This window comes from Engystomops pustulosus, chromosome 3 (genome assembly GCF_040894005.1).
Source record: "Engystomops pustulosus chromosome 3, aEngPut4.maternal, whole genome shotgun sequence".
NCBI classification, from domain to species: domain Eukaryota; kingdom Metazoa; phylum Chordata; class Amphibia; order Anura; family Leptodactylidae; genus Engystomops; species Engystomops pustulosus.
This window is the reverse complement of record NC_092413.1, coordinates 194,594,664-194,614,934: the sequence shown is the minus strand read 5'-3', so window position 1 is coordinate 194,614,934 and position 20,271 is coordinate 194,594,664. Positions and strand designations below refer to the sequence as shown.

General features: G+C 40.8%; 1 protein-coding gene across 1 annotated transcript in view; it reads right to left on the bottom strand.

Annotated features, from left to right (window-relative positions):
- The window catches only part of SNTG2 (syntrophin gamma 2), a 285,995-nt gene that overhangs the window by 144,568 nt on the left and 121,156 nt on the right, over positions 1–20,271 (bottom strand). Inside the window, exon 2 of the mRNA XM_072143485.1 lies at positions 6,458–6,595. Coding sequence (XP_071999586.1) covers positions 6,458–6,595 — 138 coding nt within the window. The remainder of the gene's footprint in view (positions 1–6,457; positions 6,596–20,271) is intronic.

Sequence of the window (20,271 nt, the reverse complement as noted above, 5' to 3'; positions counted from 1 at the left end):
GGACCATTGGACCCCTATGCATAAACAGGTTTAAAATATATATATTTTTTTTTATCAAATTAGATGAATAGTCACGGAAATATGCAAATATATTTCCCATAATGGGATAGGGAACAAAATTGCCTCTTAGCTACCGTGTAAAGGCAGCCTAAGTCTAATTACATGATGTAAAACCAAACCAAAAGGTACTGCTGCACAAATGTAGTTGTCATTGCTGCAATGTCTTTGCATCTTGTCAGTAGTGTGTAGGGAACTACAGGCAGTCCCCGGGTTACCTACAAGTTAGGGTCTGGTGGTTTGTTCTTAAGTTGAATTTGTATGTAAGTCGAAACTGTATATTTTAGACAAAAACATTTTTCGCCCTTGCAACAATTTGGAGTTAAAACATGGAGTTAAAACATTTTTTGCTGTAATGGGACCAAGGATCATCAATAAAGTTTCATTACAGACACCTTACAGCTGATCATTGCAGTCTGGGACTATAGTAACATCCAGAGAGCTTCACCAGAGGGCAGAGGGGTCTGTCTGTAACTATGGGTTGTCTGTCAGTCGGGTGTCCTGAAATTGGGGACCGCCTGTAGTTTAGTTGAGTGAGAGTCTTTTGACTACATGCAGGAAGTAAGAGCTCTAAATATGGAGGTTTGCCAATTAAGGTTGCCTTAAGGGGGCTGCCTTACAAGATCCACATTCCTGCAAGGTGGCATTAATTGGCAAAGTCCTCGTAAATAGAGCTGTAATTTCTCATGCATTTCCCATATATAGGGTATCTCAAGGAACTTTTAGTTTGATAAAAGTTGTATGGATCAGCCGAAAAGTAGCTGCATAGGTGAATAAAGCCACTTTGTTTCACCATATCTATTGGAGAGCTGCCTGCTTTCTGCTATACTATAATGGATTATTGGTAGTTATCAGTGGACCCAAACTGCAATCTTCAGGTACCCAAACCAAGACTTCAGCCAGAGGTTTGTCGTTTTGGCTCACCCCAGTTTTAATTTGCTGGGATTTAAATTCTTCCGGTGGTTGTGCCAATGGCATTTTAAAGGGTTAACAGCCATGATCTGTCACACCAAAACTGAACCCTCCTTCATCGCTAATTATTGATACTAAAGATATTGGCCTACGATAGTGAAGAATCTTTGGTATTATCTTTTGATCTAGGGCAGTGAAGGGGTGCAGAGTTTAATTTTTGGCTGTCAGGTCTGTGGAGGGGATGAAGCCAACATTCCTGGTGGTCTAGGACAGGAATGGTATCAATATTACCAGAACTTAAGTCAGGAACCAGGGGTAGTGGACCCACTGAACCACCGCGGACAATGACGTAAGCCGACACCTGGGAGATGTGTCTAAGTGGCATTCGGTTGTCACAAGAGACCACAACAAAGCGGGTTGGACTCTGCTGTGGTGTGGTACCACCAGGTCGCTCCACAGGCGCTACTTTATCTGCAGTGGTGGCCAAGCCAAGGTATAGAATCAGAAGGCTGGCACAGAGATGTTGTCAGGCAGAAGGGCAGGACAGGCAGCATTGGATCAAAGTCGGGATGTAACAGAAGGACAGGACAGGCAGCATTGGATCAGAGTAGGGACATAACAGAAGGTCAGGGCTGGCAACGAAGGAGAAAAGTCAGGAACGGAGCGGAGGTCATAAAGGGAAGTCATCATAAACGCAAGAGACATCAAGAGCAAGCTTTCTCTAAGGCACAAGGCACGAAGATCCGGCAGGGGGCACAGGAAAAGGTGAGGAATTTATCTGGGAAGGCGGTTGGCAAGCACCTCTCATTGGCCGGCGGGCACATGCCCTAGGAGCCGGGGACGTGTGCTGAAGCGAGGAGCAAGGTAAGTGAATTTGCAGTACTCTGGGGCCACAGGGAGGCAGGGACACCCGTGACACTTTATACTGTAATCTATGAGATACCTGTGAACACTAGGAGAGGATATACATGTAATAAATCCAAGTTTGGCTTCCTCAGGCTCCTATGCAACCGAACAGGCAGCACAAGTTGAATGTCCACCCCTGAGAAGATGCTGTCACTTTAGTATTCATAACTTTTATGATATAGTTTATGCACAGTCTTACTGTATTTGGAGTACAAATGACTCAAGGCAATACGATGACCATCAACGTTACTGCTCTGAGCTGGTAGTTACTCAGGTAGGAAATGATTTTTGAGATATTTTATCTCTGCCAGTTACAATGTCACCTTTGGCTGTATAACATTGTAAAAGGTTAATGAGCATTTTAATTTTTATTCTAAGTCTGAGGCAGCAATGAATACGGAAATTATTAAATAACCATATATTCATAACCGCAATCAAATCCATTGTCTTTGGTTTTTATCTTGTCATGCTTCTACTGTGGCTGCAGGGAAAGTTTTATGTAACTGCTCAAGATCAACTTGGGAAGGTTATTTTATTCTTTTCCATAAATGTCGTGTTACCAGCGCTATATGTACAGCTATGGGGGAACAAAACAAAAAGACAAAGCATAACCGTACAAATCTGTGGCATGTGCTCTTACACAATGGCATCTAGTGTCAAGAATCTCAAGTGAAAAAAATAAATTGTATATAAATTCGCAATGTAAGTCCATACACCATGTGCAGAGTCAGTGGAAATAAGCACCTCACCGAAATAGTCGCTCCGCCTTATGTATAGCAATAAAGTATCAAATGCATGAGGAATACAGTGAGTAAAAAACTGAAAAACCAATAAGTCACGGTAGTTTTTATTTTCTTTTAATATTACAGGCTATCCCCTACTTAAGAACACCAGACTTACAGATGACCCCTAGTTACAAACGGACCTCTGGAGGTTGGTAATTCACTGTACTTTAGCCCCAGGCTACAATAGTCAGCTGTAGGAGTTATAAAAGGTGTCTACAGATAAAATTAATTGTTAATCCTGGTTCTTATGACAACCCAACATTTTTAAGATCCATTTGTCACAGAGACCAAAACAATTCTGGCTGGGGTTACAATTATGAAATATACAGTTCTGACTTACATACAAATTCAACATAAGAGCAAACCTACAGAACCTATCGTGTATGTAACCCAGGGACTGCCTATATACTATACTATATATCATTTAATGCCTGGCTTATCCACATGCTACTAGGATTTTACTGGACAGTATCTGGGAGCAATCAGGTGGCAAATAAGGAAGGAGGGGGGAAGGTGTTCACACTCTTATCTCTTTTTGTACACTTCTTTTTGCAACTTTTTTGGGTGCATTGGTGGATTTGCTACTTTTTTAACAAGCTCAGCAAAATTCACTGCAACCATGTTTTCCACAGTTACGCCTGATTTATCTTTGGAATCCAGGTGTTGATGATTAAAAAACTCACAATTTTTGGGCACATGCTGCATATATTGGCATTAAAGGAACGAAAAAAAACCCACTCCCCTGTTGTCACAGGAAAAAGATTAAAATTATAAAAAATAATGATAAATAGCCATAACATAGCATCAACAAGAAACTGGCTAGAACTTCAGGGTGCAGCCAGGGCATGCGGCTTTTGAAACAACTTCACTGTCCAGCCACTGTGTACAAACAGAGACTATCGGTGAGGGGCAGTGCCGCTCTGGATCAGGCCACTGGAGAGAGGGGAGTATAACTAATTTTCTATTTTTATACCCCTTGAGGTCCATATTAAGAAAACAATGTATCCAGGAAAACCCTTTCCAATGCCAAATTTAACCATTTAAAAAAGCAAGGTAAAGGTTGATACAAGGGTTTATGGCATTTCCCAGGAAAGTCTCCAAGTCTCTAATAGGTGTGGGTCCCACCTGTCCTCCATTTCACTGACATCCCCACTAGAGAGGTGGCCTCACATGTGCAAGTATTTCCATTGAAGTTTGTTGGGAGTGCAGGAAAAAAGCAGAGGATACAACCTACCGATTTGGGCTGGCAATGAGAGGGAGGACATAGGACGTCCATTCTAAATATGGTTTTAGGGTTTTAAATACCTTTATGCTCCTTTTTATCCTCTTGATATATTATATCCACCTTACATAGGAATATATTTTAACTCATTAGGAGTGAAGTTTAACATCTGTTAGATCTGTAAGGGATCGTGTGAGTGATGATGTCGATGATGTCCTCAATGTAGAGGCTAACACTTCTACCGGCATAACTGGTGACATTACCAGTATCTCTCTACAGGAAGGAATTTTATTGGGCATTCAGTCTCCATTACCCGAAACAGGAGAAGGAGATAATTCAATGTCGACACCCCATAGCACTACTCATGTCTCACCGCAGGGTTTGTACTTTACTACGGACACCCAGAGCAGAGACCAGAATCCCTAATGCAGAAGACAAAGTCATTGTCGATTATCATTAATATCTAAAATAATGCTAAATACGACGCCATTCATATTCATTGGATTCGGTTTCTAAATGCATTAATTTTTCTCAAATGCTGTTGACTTGCTGATTATACTTCTCGTGTTACATATTATTACAGATGGAGCAGGGACTGACTCTGACAAGCTGTTTAATTCTGCATAATACCCTCAACAGAGAACGGTAATATAAAATGTCACCATAGATGTAAATCATCATCCTATATTATTTTTCTTTTATGGTAATTTATGATAAGAAAACCACTTTTTACTCCCATATAATGCATTGAACCGGTAAAATGAAGCAAAAGGCTCCATTGAAACTACTACTGTATGTGTAGCCAACAAAAGATAGGGAATGACATTCTATTAAAATCAGAGTAGAAGAAAGTATTTCTATACCTAAGAATACTTTCTACACCAGCTACTGTACTCATATAATATTTAGTTAATGCTATGGAATTATGTACGTACATATTAAAGAAGCACTCCAAAAATTTTTACCCATCCCTAAATACTATATGCGATTGCACTATAGATAATAGAAGTGCAGACTGTTAGAGACCCACATTTCCCTTCAGTTCAGCCTCTTGTCTGCTCTGATCATGTACCATCAACCGCTAGATTTCTCTATCGCCATGTTGCCTGTTTTCAATCTCAGCACAGCATCACATGGGCAGCTAGACATCACTGTCAATACCTGCTGGGAGGACAGTGTGATTCTCCTTCTTCATATATCTTTAAGATCTAAGAGATCACAAAAATATGAAAATGGAGACTGCAGTTCACCTTTTTTTTATATTATAACTGTATGAAGGAAGCTTGTCTAATTATTTGTAGAGGGCTTTTTTTTTTTACATTTTTATGAAGGTGGCCATTTACCAAACACCCAATTGGAAAAATAGGAGCCCATAGTTTAGAAATTACTATATTTGTGCCAAAACTTTTTATAAAAGGCACAACTTTCACATCTGGATTCAGGTGATATCTAAGGGAACGCTGCTAAAAATTAGACAATGGCGAACTTTGAAGGGAGATTGTTTGAGGCGCAGAAAATCATAAATGAGCAATAAGTGCCATGAAAAGTCTCAAAAATTGAGCAAAAAATTTGATACATGTGCCCCTATGTCTTCTATGAGTGTCTCTCTAAATGTGATCTGTAACCCGTGTAAATAATTTCTTTAAAATGTGTACATTGTGTGCTGTGTGCAGCCTCTCTGTGATTCTTTGTTTACATCTGTAAGCTCTGATGAATAAGATGAGCTTTAGCAGGGGAGTGTACCTCTTCCCTCTTCTAGGCCTTTGCTAGTGAGGAAGGACTGTAAGAAGAAAGACACAATGTGAGCCATAATAAAGGTCTAGAGCAGTGAGAGAGACAGAAAGCTGTGTATATATGTAAAGGGAAACATGGTGAGATTAGGGAAAGGCTAAAGCTTTCAAAGTAGGCAAAGACACAGGTACATATACATGCAGAGACATATCTAATGGAAGATAATTATTGAAAAGTGCCCAACCCTATCAAGCCACATGATAAAGAAGCTACTGAAAAGGGGAAGGTAAAATAAATAAAATGGAGTAACTCTGGTCTGGCTCCTGATTCCTTTGGTGCAGCCATAGGTTTCATTGGCTACCCAAATCTGGACCCCAACCAGTAATACCTGGGTCTTAACTGTTTACATGCAGTGAAGCTACTGCAGCTGTGCCCTTATCGGCACTAGCACAGGCATGGTTGTTGTGCCAAATGATGTCATCTGAGAGCGGAGATCCTACCCTAAATGGCAGCGCCCTGCACCACCGGGCAGCTTAGTGGATGCAGCATTTAAGTAGTAAACTCTGAGGGTAAGTTAAGTATCCAGGTACCAGTTCTTTGCCTTGGTATGAATTCGAACTTTGTGCTTTGGATATGCTCAACATTAGTCAAGACCATCTGCTTGAGTCAGACTGAGGAGCCTGGCTTATCGAACAAGCTCCTGTCTTTATCAGGTAGATCATTAGCTCCCTAGTTGTCCTATTTTCTAGGACCAGATGTTTTTTTATTTGGGTCATTTCTTGCAAGTATTAGTGAAGATCATTAGATATCCATCTTTATGCAGTTTTTCAGGCAGAACACTTACATTTGAACTTTCCTTGTGTCCACCTATGCAGACAATGTCTTGCTTTTGGATTGTCAGTGCTTCCTTGGTAAGTCTGAGTCGTACATCACAGGCATTCTCTGAACCTTCATTATACAGTTGTGCAAAACCAGTTTTAGTCTGTCAACAAGAACAGAGTAGAATAGATAAGACAAGTGATACAAGGCATGCTAAATAAAACAACCAAACAGATAGTTGAAATTTTAACCATAGCCATTCGATATCTGTTGTGTTTAGTAGTGAATTATAATATTGGCAATTTTGGGCGGTAGCACATTGATGGGGTCCATGACCACCCAAAAAACCCAACCAAATTTTATACTTTTAAAGGTCTTAACCCATAAAATCCTTTTACGTCTGCTCCTGCTCTCAATACACATGTACACAAGAGCCATTTCAAGACATTTGAAGGTCCTATAAAGGTCCTGAAACCCCAGATGGAAAGCAGGCAGAAGAGACGCATCCTCCATTCCCCAAGAAGCTGATGCTAGTACCATATGTAGGAAGTGATTCCAGACTTGCAGGAGCTATAATATTCCTACACCCCAGGGCCCATGGTAGCCTTAGGAAGCTGGGAGCTCCTCTCTATGAATAGTGGCCAGTCCATGTTACTGCAGGTTATTTTCCAATCAGTGACTTCTTGTAACCATTACCATGTAAATAGAGCTGTCTAATTCTTGTTCCAGAATGACCGTATGAACAATAATCTCCTTGTTAACCTTTATTTTCTTGCCATTCTCTGTCATATTCTAAGGATATGCTACATTTTGTGGGCAAACAATGTAGAATATGTCATTCATCTCACAAGTGCTTTATTGTTGCCCGGCTCTTTATGACCTTCATGTACTTCTTTATTTTCTAAATGCCTTGCTTGCTATTCACTTTTCATTTCCTATTGATGTGTGTAATTGAGATGATATTGGAAGGGCGCTACATAAAACAAATTGTTGTCGTAACTCTGCATTTACTCAAGCAATGGGTAAACTGAATGCAACAGGAATCATTGATCTGATGTTTTTGGTAAATTACTGTTTAGCTCAATGATTATTATTTTTGGAATTTTTGCTCCTGATGTGTGTCTCAAGAAATTCCTTTCGCACAAATTCGTTAAGGGATTTCCTGCTAATACAATTTTTATATATGGGGGAGGGCTTTAAAAATAAAAAATAAAAATAATTTTGCCTCTCTCCCTGCTCCTGTTCAGCTGTGGCACTGGCCGTCATTGTCGGGTTTCTGTTTGTATACAGAGGTCGGCAGTGCTGTCCTGACCACAGCCGCACCCCTGCTGCAACCTGAAATGTATGTAACAGGAGCAGTGGCATAACTAGAAGCTGATGGGCCCCAGTGCAAAGTCTGGGTGCGACCGCAACCTCTGCACCCCCTCAAGTTACGCCCATGAACAGGAGCGCGGCAGAGTGGTCAGGTTGGTCCCTGGTCTTTGTAAACAGAGACTGGCACGAGCAGCCAGTGCCACAGCAGAACGGGAGCGGGAAGAGGGATTTTCAAGGGCAACCAGCCTTCTTGGGGGACTTTAATGAGTTTTGTTTCTAAAGATGCAACATTCTGGAAATCACAGACTTGGAAAAAGCAACTTCTCCAGCTATGGCTGATAGGGTCACCTCTATAGTTTTCATTTGTACAACCTGCTGCCGGAGGGTTTCAGTCACTTTGGAACGGTACAACATTTTTGCAAAGTCAGTAACAACTGGAAAGTTGTATAAGGTTATATAGGGTTTGTAAGATCATTAAGGAAATTAGGGGCCACCTTAATACCAATAACTTGCAGGTATCTAAAAGTGTTCTTTAATTTTGATCCATGTTCTTTTACATTTATCTTATTTACATTTTTATTCTGTGCTTTAGAATACATACAGTTTATGAAATAAGCTAAATACTGCAATATTACCCATGTTAGGTTACATTCACATAGGACAACCCAATGGGGCAGATTTACTTACCAGGATTCATTAAGGAAGTTCCTCCGATGTCCACCAGGTGGCGCTGCTGTGCTGAAGTTCCCCGGAATGCACTTAAGTTCACCGGCCTATTCCTAGTGAAGGTAAGTGCAAGCACCGCGACACTTTTTTTTTTTTTAAATTCGGCTGTTTTTCCGAATCCGTTGGGTTTTCGTTCAGCCACGCCCCCTGATTTCCGTCGCGTGCATGCCAGCGCTGATGCGCCACAATCCGATCGCGTGCGCCAAAATCCCGGGGCAATACAGGGAAAATCGGCGCAAATCGGAAATATTCGGGTAACACGTCGAGAAAACACGAATCGGGCCCTTAGTAAATGACCCCCATTGATCTTGACATTCAGGAAATTATGTGTTGTTCTTAACTTTGATCTCCAACATTTGAATATATATGTTTACATATATGTAGAGTAGTCTTCGGTCCATTATGATATCATATAAAGACTCAGTCCATCTCGGGGAAGGGAGGGGGGAGGGAGCATGAGAGGAACAAAGTTAATGGAGAAGACATACTTGTCTACAACTGTAATATATTCTTAATTTTTGTATTCAATTCTGGGACTTAGTGGACTCTATTGATTCTTGTGCAGCTTGGAGTTGATGTAGGTACCCCCCCCCCCCCCCACACACACTGTCCCAAATGGCCTGAGCCCTGGGTAGTGGTTCACCCCGCCTGGTTGTAGAAACAGCCCTGGGGCTTACATTCAAATTTTGCAACTTTTTGCTGTTTTACTTGATTAACTCAACTTTTGAAAAACCGATGGGGAAGTGGGCAAGGTTATCATACTTACACTTGAATTATCAATGTGACATATCAAAAATCATCACAATATTGTTGCATTAAGGATGTGGTTTTTTTTTTTAATAGGAGCTCCAGAGGATGGAAATATAACATGTGATTCTCACTTCTCTTTGGCACAACAGTGCATTTTCCCCTCCCCACCAGCAGTCTATGATGGTGTAAAGAGGCTCTGCAATGATGTCACTTTGAAAGTGCCCAATAACACCGGCTGCAGCCTGATGGTCACCATCACTGAGCTGGACTGAGCACCAGAGGGAGGTAAGTATAGCTTGTTTGTAACCAACTGGGACCCATATTAAAAAAATTAAACCTTGACAACCGTTTTAAACAATTGGCAAATTATCAAACATTATCTTACAACTCCAGAAAAACTGAATTTACCCTCATCATATATTGCTCTATATATTTGTCAACATTTTTATAGTTCAGTACAGGTCTTAAAGATACAGGGGGTAATTTACTAAGGGCCCGATTCGCGTTTTCCCGACATGTTACCCGAATATTTCCGATTTGCGCTGATTTTCCCTGTATTGCCACGGGTTTTTGGCGCACGGGATCGGATTGTGGCACATCGGCACCGGCATGCATTTAAAAAAAAAAAATTGTCGCTCGGCACGCACTTACCTTCACTCAGCCTGGCTCGGTGTACTCCAGCGCGTTCCGATGCTCTTCAGTGCAGCAGCGCTACCTGGTGGACGTCGGAGGAACTACCTTAGTGAATCCCGGCCGGACCCGAATCCACCACAGAGAACGCGCCGCTGGATCGCGAATGGACCGGGTAAGTAAATCTGCCCCACAGGGTCTGAAGTTTCCAGGAAAAAAACATGTCATGAAAAAAACATCACCAAAAGTGCAGCAGAACTCAATGAAGCCAATTAAAAACCCAATCCTAAGGTCAACTAAGTTTTTTCAAGTAATATAAATGTATATGACATAGACTTATCATAAATTCTGTTATATATTCTCATCAAAAACATTAGAATGTGAAATTGCTAAGTAATAGGATGTATATGGTTGTGCTGTCTATTTTTCCACACAATTTATGTCTTTCTGCTCTGGTTTTGCATATCTGTAAATTTATCTCTCGTACATGCATGAGTCTAACATCAGTTCCGCAATCTTGCTCCATATTTCTTCTGTAATTATCAGGAGGCAATATATATGGAAACCGATTTAGTGTCTCATAAATCTCTTTTGCTTTGCTTACTATAATGATCGTTAGTAGATAGCAAAATATTGCAGTTTCTTTTTGTTGACAACTACAAATATTATTATTTTTTTATGTGAAATTTGGTGATTTTAATATAATTTACCAATCTTTTCCAATTCATTGTATTTCTAAGGACTAAGCCTACATTTTCCAGAGGTGTCCGTCCAGCCAACCCCATCTATACCAAGAATAGAGTGGTCACTTATTTGTGCTTAATATTCTGGGTCGGAGGGTGGGCAAGCTCACAAAAAATGTCAGGTTTCTGATTGAGGAGAGGAAACACATCATCTACTACCACCATTTAGGACAAAACATATCAACACTTATATTATACTCCATACTTTTTTATTTATGCTAGTTAAACCACTGTTTGAGCCCCAAACAGTTCCCAGGACAGCACTGTCTATTCCAGGCCCTATGCAAAAGTGTATTATTCACCTCTTTAATGCGCCATTGAGTCCTGATTCCCCTCTGAGAGTCAACCACCAGGAAATAAGACCAATCTACACAGCATGTAACATAGAGGTGTACATTTACGTACCCGGTCACCGGAGTTCACAGAAAGTGCATTGTCTGTCTATAATGCAGCGTGCGGCGATTCACTAAGATTGTGCGCCCGATATCCTGCATGTGTCACTTCCCCGCTCAGGTCCGACAGAGTTCACCATCTTTCTTGGGGTGCCTCTTTAACGTAGGGGGTGCAACACAATTTGAAAGTTAAATCCTGCGCTCTGTCCGTATCAGTCGGATCATCCGATGGCCAAAATCCCAGCGCAGATACTTCCTAAATACCTGTGCTAGCCGTTTAAGCCCCCAAAAAGGTGCACAGTCTGACTACAGTGCACACCGCAGTCCTATAGTCAGTTTGCTGGGTAAGTATGATTTAAGAAGTCTGGACCAGGGGAAAAAAATTATATTCTTTAATTTCCTCCTTTATGGAATGGCTAGCTCTGATCAAGAAGATCAAATCCTGGGAAAAAGCAAGTTATTCCCGCCATGGGTGTCTTCATAACTGGAGGAAGACCTGGCTGGTAGGAGGCATAAATTTCAGGAAATTTAAAGGGTTTTTTTTCTGCTCGGCCGGGACAGGACAGAAGGTTGGGGTGTGGGGAGAGAAGGCAGGAATATACTGTGATTAAAAAAGATTCTATGTAAAATTGAAATGATAATAGACTTGTACTGTACTGCAGTTATGTATTTATATATGTCGCTTTTGTATTTTGATATTGAAGATAAAAATTAAAAAAAAAAACATATACAGGCAGTCCCCTACTTAAGAACACCCGACTTACAGACAACCCCTAGTTACAAACAGACCTCTGGATGTAATTTACTATACTTAAACCTTAGACTATAATAAACAGCTATAACAGTTATTAAAGGTATCTACAATAAAGATTTATGTTCAATCCTGGTTCTTATGACAACCCAACATTTTGAAAATCCAGTTGTCACAAAGACCGAAAAAAATTTGGCTGCGGTTACAATTCTAAAATATACAGTTCCGACTTACATAGAAATTCAACTTAAGAACAAACCTACAGAACCTATCTTGTACGTAACCTGGGGACTGGCTGTAGTGGGATTGATTTATCAATGCTTGTACACAAGTCTTATGGTATAGAAGTCTTCAAATAATCATAATTCTTTGCAAACCACCAGAAATGGCATATTTCTTCCTCTTATGCCCCTTCTACAGCCAGCAGACATGAAGGCAAATGTGCTTGGCGGTGAAGTGTACTGAGGCTAGTACTAATTATAACTAGAGATGAGCGAGCATACTTGTCCGAACTTGATGCTCGTTCGAGTATTAGCATACTCGAAAGGGCTCGTTGCTCGGACGAGTATTTCTCCTGCTCGAGAACGAGCTTTCACTTAAGGAAACACAGTGAAGAACAGTAAAGAACACAGTGAAAACAGTGAACACAGGATCATTTAAGTGAAGAACACAGTGAAGAACACACTGCAGATGTTTCCGTACATCTTCTAACTTATCAGAAGACATTAGTGCCGAACAGTGTTCTTCACAATAGTATGTGAAAAACAATATGTGTGAAGAACACATTGCAGATGTTTAACACGGGTCATTCTCCTTTTTGAAGTTCCACGAATATTGCATTGAATAAAAAAAATGAAGAAACAGGACTGATACATTTTATTGCAGAGCCTTGGTCCCCTTGAAAAATGCTGGAGTCTCCCATTTACTTCAATGGGGTTCGTTATTCAAAACGAGCACTCGAGCATCGGGAAAAGTTCGCCTCGAGTAACGAGCACTCAAGCATTTTACTGTTCACTCATCTCTAGTTATAACCTGTGCCCATGTAGGCACAGGCTATAGAGCAATTCTACACCTGGCAGGGTAATAATGGCACCCATCTCTGGGACCAAAAAATTTTAAAATGTATAAGTTATGGTGGTTACCAAAAGATGCAATAAATGATGAACAAATCAACAAATTCATCATATCCCTGATATACAAAACCAATGACTAGGTATTAAAACAAAAAGATCCTTCTACAGGCAAGAGGTTAACAAACCCTTGAGTAATTCAGTATTTGTTAAATAATTTATGACATTGGTGGCTTCAGAGATGATATATTACAAGGCTTTCTATATTCCTGTGTTGTGTTTGGAGAATACAATGAATATGACGGAATCAATCATAACTAATTAGCCGTTGACACACTGAGCGTAAAGTAATTAAAAAAGACATTAGCGCTTGTTTTCTAATGATTAAGATCATGTAGATTGAATACCAACTGGTAAGTACAAGTGCTGCAAACTAATGTCATTACCAGAACACCGGACCCCAGAGCCTCCGCTCTATGGCAGGTTGTTGGTGTTCACCTAAGAAGTCTAGAAACAATGCAATCTGCATTTAGATATCTCCCAGGGTATTACAGGAGCAGAACTTTACCAGGGTTACATTGTTGCATATTGACATCACAGCAGGAACGTTATAGGAAATCTATCAACAGAAATTAACATGATAAACCAGCGTCACCTATATCTGAAGACCAGAGTTCAGACATTGTGGGATATTTATAAATGCTTGTATGTATACAAGCCCTGAAATAATCAAGTGGGGTGTGGAGGGGTGTAAAGTTGACCATGCCGGGGGGGGGGAAGTGGGCTGGCGCGGGTCATACCTGTCCCTTCCCTGTGTCCTGTTCAGACACAGGTTATAGCGCACTTCTACGCCAGGCAGAATTAGAATTAGAATTATATGCCAGCGCAACCGTCACCAGGGATATCCGTTCCAGTGGAGGTGCAGGGTTTTCATCATTTCCAGCATTGTGCATCAGTGTATAATAGGGCAGCATGGTGGCTCAGTGGTTAGCACTGGAGTCCTGGGTTCAAGTCCCACTCAGGTCAACATCTACAAAGAGTTTGTATGTTCTCTCCGTGTTTGCGTGGGTTTCCTCCCACACTCTAAAAACATACTGGTAGGTTGTTTAGATTGTAAGCCCTATGGGGACAGGGACCAATTTGTCATGCACTGCATAATCTGTAAGCGCTATATAAATAATAATTATTATAATAATAATACATCTGCCCCATTGTCTATATACGTTGCTCATTGATCTGCTCTTTCACCCCAAAGAGACATTTTTAAAAACATGCAAATCAGCCAGATTTCCAGCCTGCTTCTAGAGTATCACCAGGGTGTCTTCAGGTTCTGCCCTCCATCATCATCCGGACCGTCCTCCATTGTCGTCACCTGACTCCAAATGAATTCACAATTGTATCCACATTGTACAACTGTCTACTACTCAGTGAGGTGGCACAACATACCGCTTCAATTTGGCTTACGGGTTAGGTTACACACCAACACTGAGTGTCTTATAACATTATGGCCTAAAATGGAGGGTGCAGAGGATGAAGTAAGAAATGTGTAAGAATTCTTTATTATATATTATATTATTTAGGGCACATTGATTACGTAGCGCTGCACAAAGCATGCCAAATTGGTCCTATGGGCGTGTATTAGCCTGAGAAGCCAGAGCCCAGAGTGTCTCTGGTTATGCCCAAAAGAGCTTTTCTGGCTCATTTGCATATTTTTGAAACATCTTTTCTGAGCAATATAAAAACAAAAATCAATGAGCAATAAAGGGACAATTTCCAAATCTTGGTGCTCATTTTTTATTATGTTAATTCCTGATGATAGTTTTTCCTTGATGAACATGATGTACAGGATCTGGCTCCCATTTTTTTTCTCTTGAGTAGTTTCACTATTCGGCGCTGCGACCAGCTAGTTCACGATGGTCACTGGACTACAGCCATTGAGAGATGTCCTCTAGATGTGACGTCCCATGGTCAGAGGAAGTGACGTCACCTGGTCTGAGATGAGTCCTGTCACTTGTTTGTAAGGTTCCGGCTGGGCGCAGTGTAAAAACCAAAAGTACTGCATCCATTGCAATACCAATTTGGATACTTTAATATCAGTATATTAAAATTTATATTTAAAAGGAACCTATAGGAAAAATTGACCTACTAAACCACTGTTACTGTATAAAAGAGAGGCAGATAGCTTCTCTCTGAAGTCAAACCCTTATTTAGCCTCAATACACCCCCTTCTTTGTTGTGAGAGTTCCTGGGTCCACAGATGGCACAAGCCGGCATTCCTGAAGTCTTGTTCTTGTCATGTTCGGGGAGATTAGAGGTTAAACTCGAATCCTGCACTGAGGTCTCTGCCCTTGTGAAATTCTATAACTCATTTGCATCTCACAAAGTTAATTTTCTAGATAATTCCAGTGCATCGGGCCATAAGAGGAACATGAACTAAAAGAAATTAATCAGTTTGATAAGATAGTGAAGGTAGATTTTATTTTAATCATATCTCTTTATTGATTTTTAAACATTTTTTACAGAAACACAAATCCCTATCCAACCCCCTTCCTCAGAGACAAACTCCCTCCACCCTACCCACAACAGTCCGGACCGGGTGCATAGTACCACAAGCATTATAGGATCCTGGACATGGATGTATAGCTAAATCACACAAATGGCAGCCAGAAATACAATATTTAAAGGGGTATTTTCGTCTGGGCATTTACATTTCAGTTTGATAAATCTTCCATATATAAACATTTCTTCAATTAGATGTTATTAAAAAAAATGTTCCTGTGTGAAGATAATTTCTCATAAATGTAGTCATTTTATCCCTTAGAAACGAGATGGCTTCCCCGGATACGGCCACCTCTGCTGGAGGGATTGTACAGATAAACAAAAAGTTTTTGTATATGAAATGTCCGGGAGTTACTGCAGGTCCTACACCCGTACTGTAGTAATGATTGCTGAATCCAGGAGGTCAGGCAGGACTCAATAGCGCATGTCTGGCCACCGCTGCCAGAGTGTGACGTGGTCGTAAAGGAGGAAGCCATCTCGTTTCTAAGGGACAACATGGCTATGTTTATAGGAAATTATCTTCACACAGGAACATTTTTTTTAATAACATCCAATTGAAGAAATGTTTATATATGGAAGATTAGTGAAACTGGATGTGAGTGCCCAGACGAGAATACCCCTTTAACAATCATTCCAAAATAAGTGCATTACATAAAGGCCAAATAGGGATGGCGTCTCAGGTGTATAGATGGAAGTCCTGGCAAGTCTAGCCATGGAACCCATGAAAGTAGATTTTCAGTCATGAATAAGAATGCTGTAGTGCGCTTGACTAACCTTCTCTTGTGACAAGTATGTTGATGGAGATGATTTTATGGAAATTAATTAAGAATTATGAATTTACCAACCGGTGCCAGAAAACTTCTTTGAGATAGTAAATGGATTTTTTTGTTTCCTTGAAATAACTCCAAATTTATTATTTACAAAGAATTTTACCTGTAAAATTTTAATTGTATATGGTTCTTGTCTTGCCCTCCCTCCCGGGTGGCAGGCGCACTTGTGGTTCTCCCTGTGCCCTCTCTTCCCTGCAGCAGCCTCACCCACCTGTCCGTGATCCACCGACGGTATCCTCTCTGACGTGCATGTCCCCGCCTCATTGGGCACGCATGCGAAGGCGATCTGAGATTTAAAGGGCCAGCACGTGGCTATTGGCGCTGACCGGCTACCCTTCCTGTTTAAATTCAGGCCCTTTCCTGTGGCCCCTGATCGATCTTCATGTCTTGAGCCCTAGAGAAAGCTTGTTCTGTATGCTCCCTGTCTGTATTGCAATTTCCTGTTGTGACCCCGGTTTTGTTACTGACTACGATCTCATGCTGCTTGTCCTGACCTCCTGCCTGTCCCTGACTATGATTATGCTCTACAACTTGGTACTTTGCCTTGGCCGCCACCAGGGACAAAGTCACATGGTGGTACCACGCCGCAGCAAGTCCAACCTGCTTTACTGCTGGCTCTTTTGAAAACCGCATGCCACTTAGACTCCGGTCCCAGGTGTCAGCTTATGCCATCGTCCATGGTGGTCCAGTCATCATCATTGTCCACTACCTCTGGTGCCTGACAGGAACGTTGTTGAACTCTAAGTATTGTACTTCTATTTTTCTCATCGGTTCAAAAAAAAACACATAAAAATTGTTTTTGTCTGTCTTAATGGAAATATTCATGACTTATATAAGACTTATAAAAACTCTTTTATTTTTACACCGTAATGTATTTGCCAGATTTAACTGGAACATAAGGCATTGTTAGTGTCCAGAGAGTACTTTTTGCAGTGTTTTCTAGGTGCTAATGATGAGATTATATTTTCTCTCTGTAACGTGTTTTCCTAAAGAGCTATAACAGCTCTGAATGCAATGTGTGGACTCAGAGGAGTCTAGCTACAAGTCTACCCATATGTTTCCATTGAATCAACACCAGTCTGTATTTAATAATAGATATACTGTGAACGTGAGAAAAAAAAAATACCGGAATCTCTAAGGCTCCTAGGCAAAACTGTGAAAATCGAGCCAGAAGGTGATAAACACTCACCAGTTTCCTTAATTGACCATTAAAAAATTTGTATTATTTAAACTGTTACATTTATAACTTCTTCAATCCCCTTATACTTTATATACTTTAATAAACTTTAATAATTCCCGAAGAAAAATTTGGTTGGCACTAGTGGTTACGTTACAACAAGAACAGTAAAAGAACTTACTATTATAAATGGGGGAGATCATAGGTTGGCGCATGTGCATTGGTGTATGATAAAGGCCATGCCCCCCCCTGTCCCACCGGGTACATCAAGAGGCATTGGACTGACCAGGTCCTACCTGGCACACTTTGCATATAAACCTGCAAAAAACGTATGCAGGCATTGGGACAGGAATGCAAATGCGGGCGTGGAATGGTGTGGTCACGATAATTACAAATAATTATCCCCCAATGTACAAAATTAAAAATACAATAAGGGTCATTATACTCAATAACCTACTAGATAAGTATTGTAACCCACATACTGAAAATTCTGTCTCTGTCCACAGGAGACCAATAAACTTTGAAGCTATGGAAGAACATGGAGCAGGAGACTAACTGTTCAGCCAATCAGAGCACAGCTGTATATCAGGGAGAACCCCATTCAGGGCCATAACTTGAGAGGGTGCGGTCGCAACTTGGCCCAAGAGGCTTAGCGGGCCCATAAGGTTTCCCTTTCCTACAGGACAAGACTAGCACTATAAACCATACATTATAGTTGGGGGCTTGGCACAGATTTTTGCTATTGTCAGCATTTGGCACCAGGATCTTCTTCCTTAATTTTTTAGCAACAACAATCATCACACTTGATTATATCTTCATCTGCTATCTCTTGCTTGAAACACTTTGCAATTTGGTGTCTCAAAGATATTTAGATTCTACCAACACCCCATAGTAGCACACATGAAATATTTGATGGATGATCTAAATGTATTCTTATCACCATGACTCCTGGACCTTTGGTGATCAACAGAATTCCCCACGACCTGACCCAGACTGCATAGCACATCTGTGAGAGATCTTTAAAGTTCCTTAGAAGTGAAAAGGGGGGGGGGGAAGGGCAGAATCAGTATCTTGGAAGTCCCAGTATGTACAAAACAAGTTAGGGAAAATTTTTTTGGAATCCACAAGGTCAGCCCCCCACCCAATCAGGTATTTGACCCCTCCCCTTACAGTCTTTAAGCCATGTGGCTTGCACGATATATTCAGTTGCTAACTGAAAGATTTCTCCCCATACTTAGTTATAGGTAGTGATTAGGGGGTCCGAAAAACCGTATTCGGGGATTTCGTGTCAAGCTACTTGATTCACTGCTTAACAGACAATGAAGCACCTTGCAGCCAATTAGCAACCTCAGGCATGTCCTCTGGACATGTGACCCTGCTTCATACTACCTCACACATCCAGAAGCCGTTACAGGCTCCTGCTCCTTATAGGATCAGTATGAGAAACAGGAACTGCTCAAAATGTTATAATTGTTTTTTGAGAAAAAAACACTCAGATCAGGGATTAAACAAGATATGTTTCTGCATCAGTGTAGCTACAGCATTCTCAAGGTATGTTTGGTTCACAATGTATGAAAACAAGATGGTAGATTTTCTTTAAAGGGAACCTGTCACCAGGAGACCCATTTTTAGCACTCCCCCAGTCCCCACAGAGCATAATACATACACTGCCAAAGTGTTTTTGTATAAAAAATAGGTTTTACAGAAAAAAAGATATTTTATATTGTACCTTTCATTAGCATCTGCTGTGTGACTAGGCAGTTGCCTAATGGGAGGGGCTGGAAAGGAGCAGTTCCCCCCCAACCTGTGACCTTTTCAAATATATGAATAATTCCCCACACTCGGGATTGGCTGTAGAGGAGCAGGGGGCGTCGCTAAGCCAAGTGATGGGTGTTTTCATATATTTGAAAAGGTCACATGGAGGAGCTGTTCCCCATGGGTGGGGGGGGGGCTGCTCCTTTCCAGACCCTCCCATTTGGCAACTGCCTAGACACACAGCAGATGCTAATGAAAGGTACAATATAACTTATCTTTTTTCTGTAAAACCAATTTTTTGTACAAAAACACTTTGGCAGTGTATGTACTATGCTCTGTGGGGACTGGGGGAGTGCTAAAAATGGGTCTCCTGGTGACAGGTTCCCTTTAAATCTATCCCCAGAAATTCATAAAATGACTTGCCTACAAGTGCCCTCAGCTTCTATCTGGCAAACAAAAACTCCTCGGTGCTTGATGGAACACAGTGCAGCCGAAACGCAATCAGAATCAAAGTAAAATGCTTCTTAATGAATTATTAGTGCATAACCATCATGCCAGGTGTCTGCTTCGCATGCAAATGTGGAAGCATCAAAAGGCTAATGTTAGACTTATAATCTTAATAAATAAGGCATTAATATGCAGGAACCTTCATGTTATGCATTACAAGGATTACATTAGTATCTGTGTGTTGGCAATCCATTATTGTAATTGGAACTGCGTTTCGGAGATCAAAGTAGCGTAAACAAAGAACATCAAGTGCGTTGACGTAAATCTTGTGGTACAGGTATTTCCTATTTCCTCCTTATGAGCGTCTGGCTCATATATAGATGGTGGGGGAGCAGAACAGTTCTAGTTGCCCATGGCAACCAATCAGACCTCTTTTTTTTTATAACAGCTGTTTATGAAATTAAAGCTGAGCTATGATTGGTTTCCATGGGCAACTAGAACAGTTTTACCTTAGACATTTCTGATAAATCTCCCCAAATATCTATTTATATATATGTACAGGCAGTCCCTACATGCAAGATAGGTTCCAAAGGTTTGTTCTTAAGTTGAATTTGTATGTAAGTCGAAACTGTATATTTTATAATTGTAGATCTCAACAAAAATTTCCCACTGACAATTGGATTTTCAAAATTTTT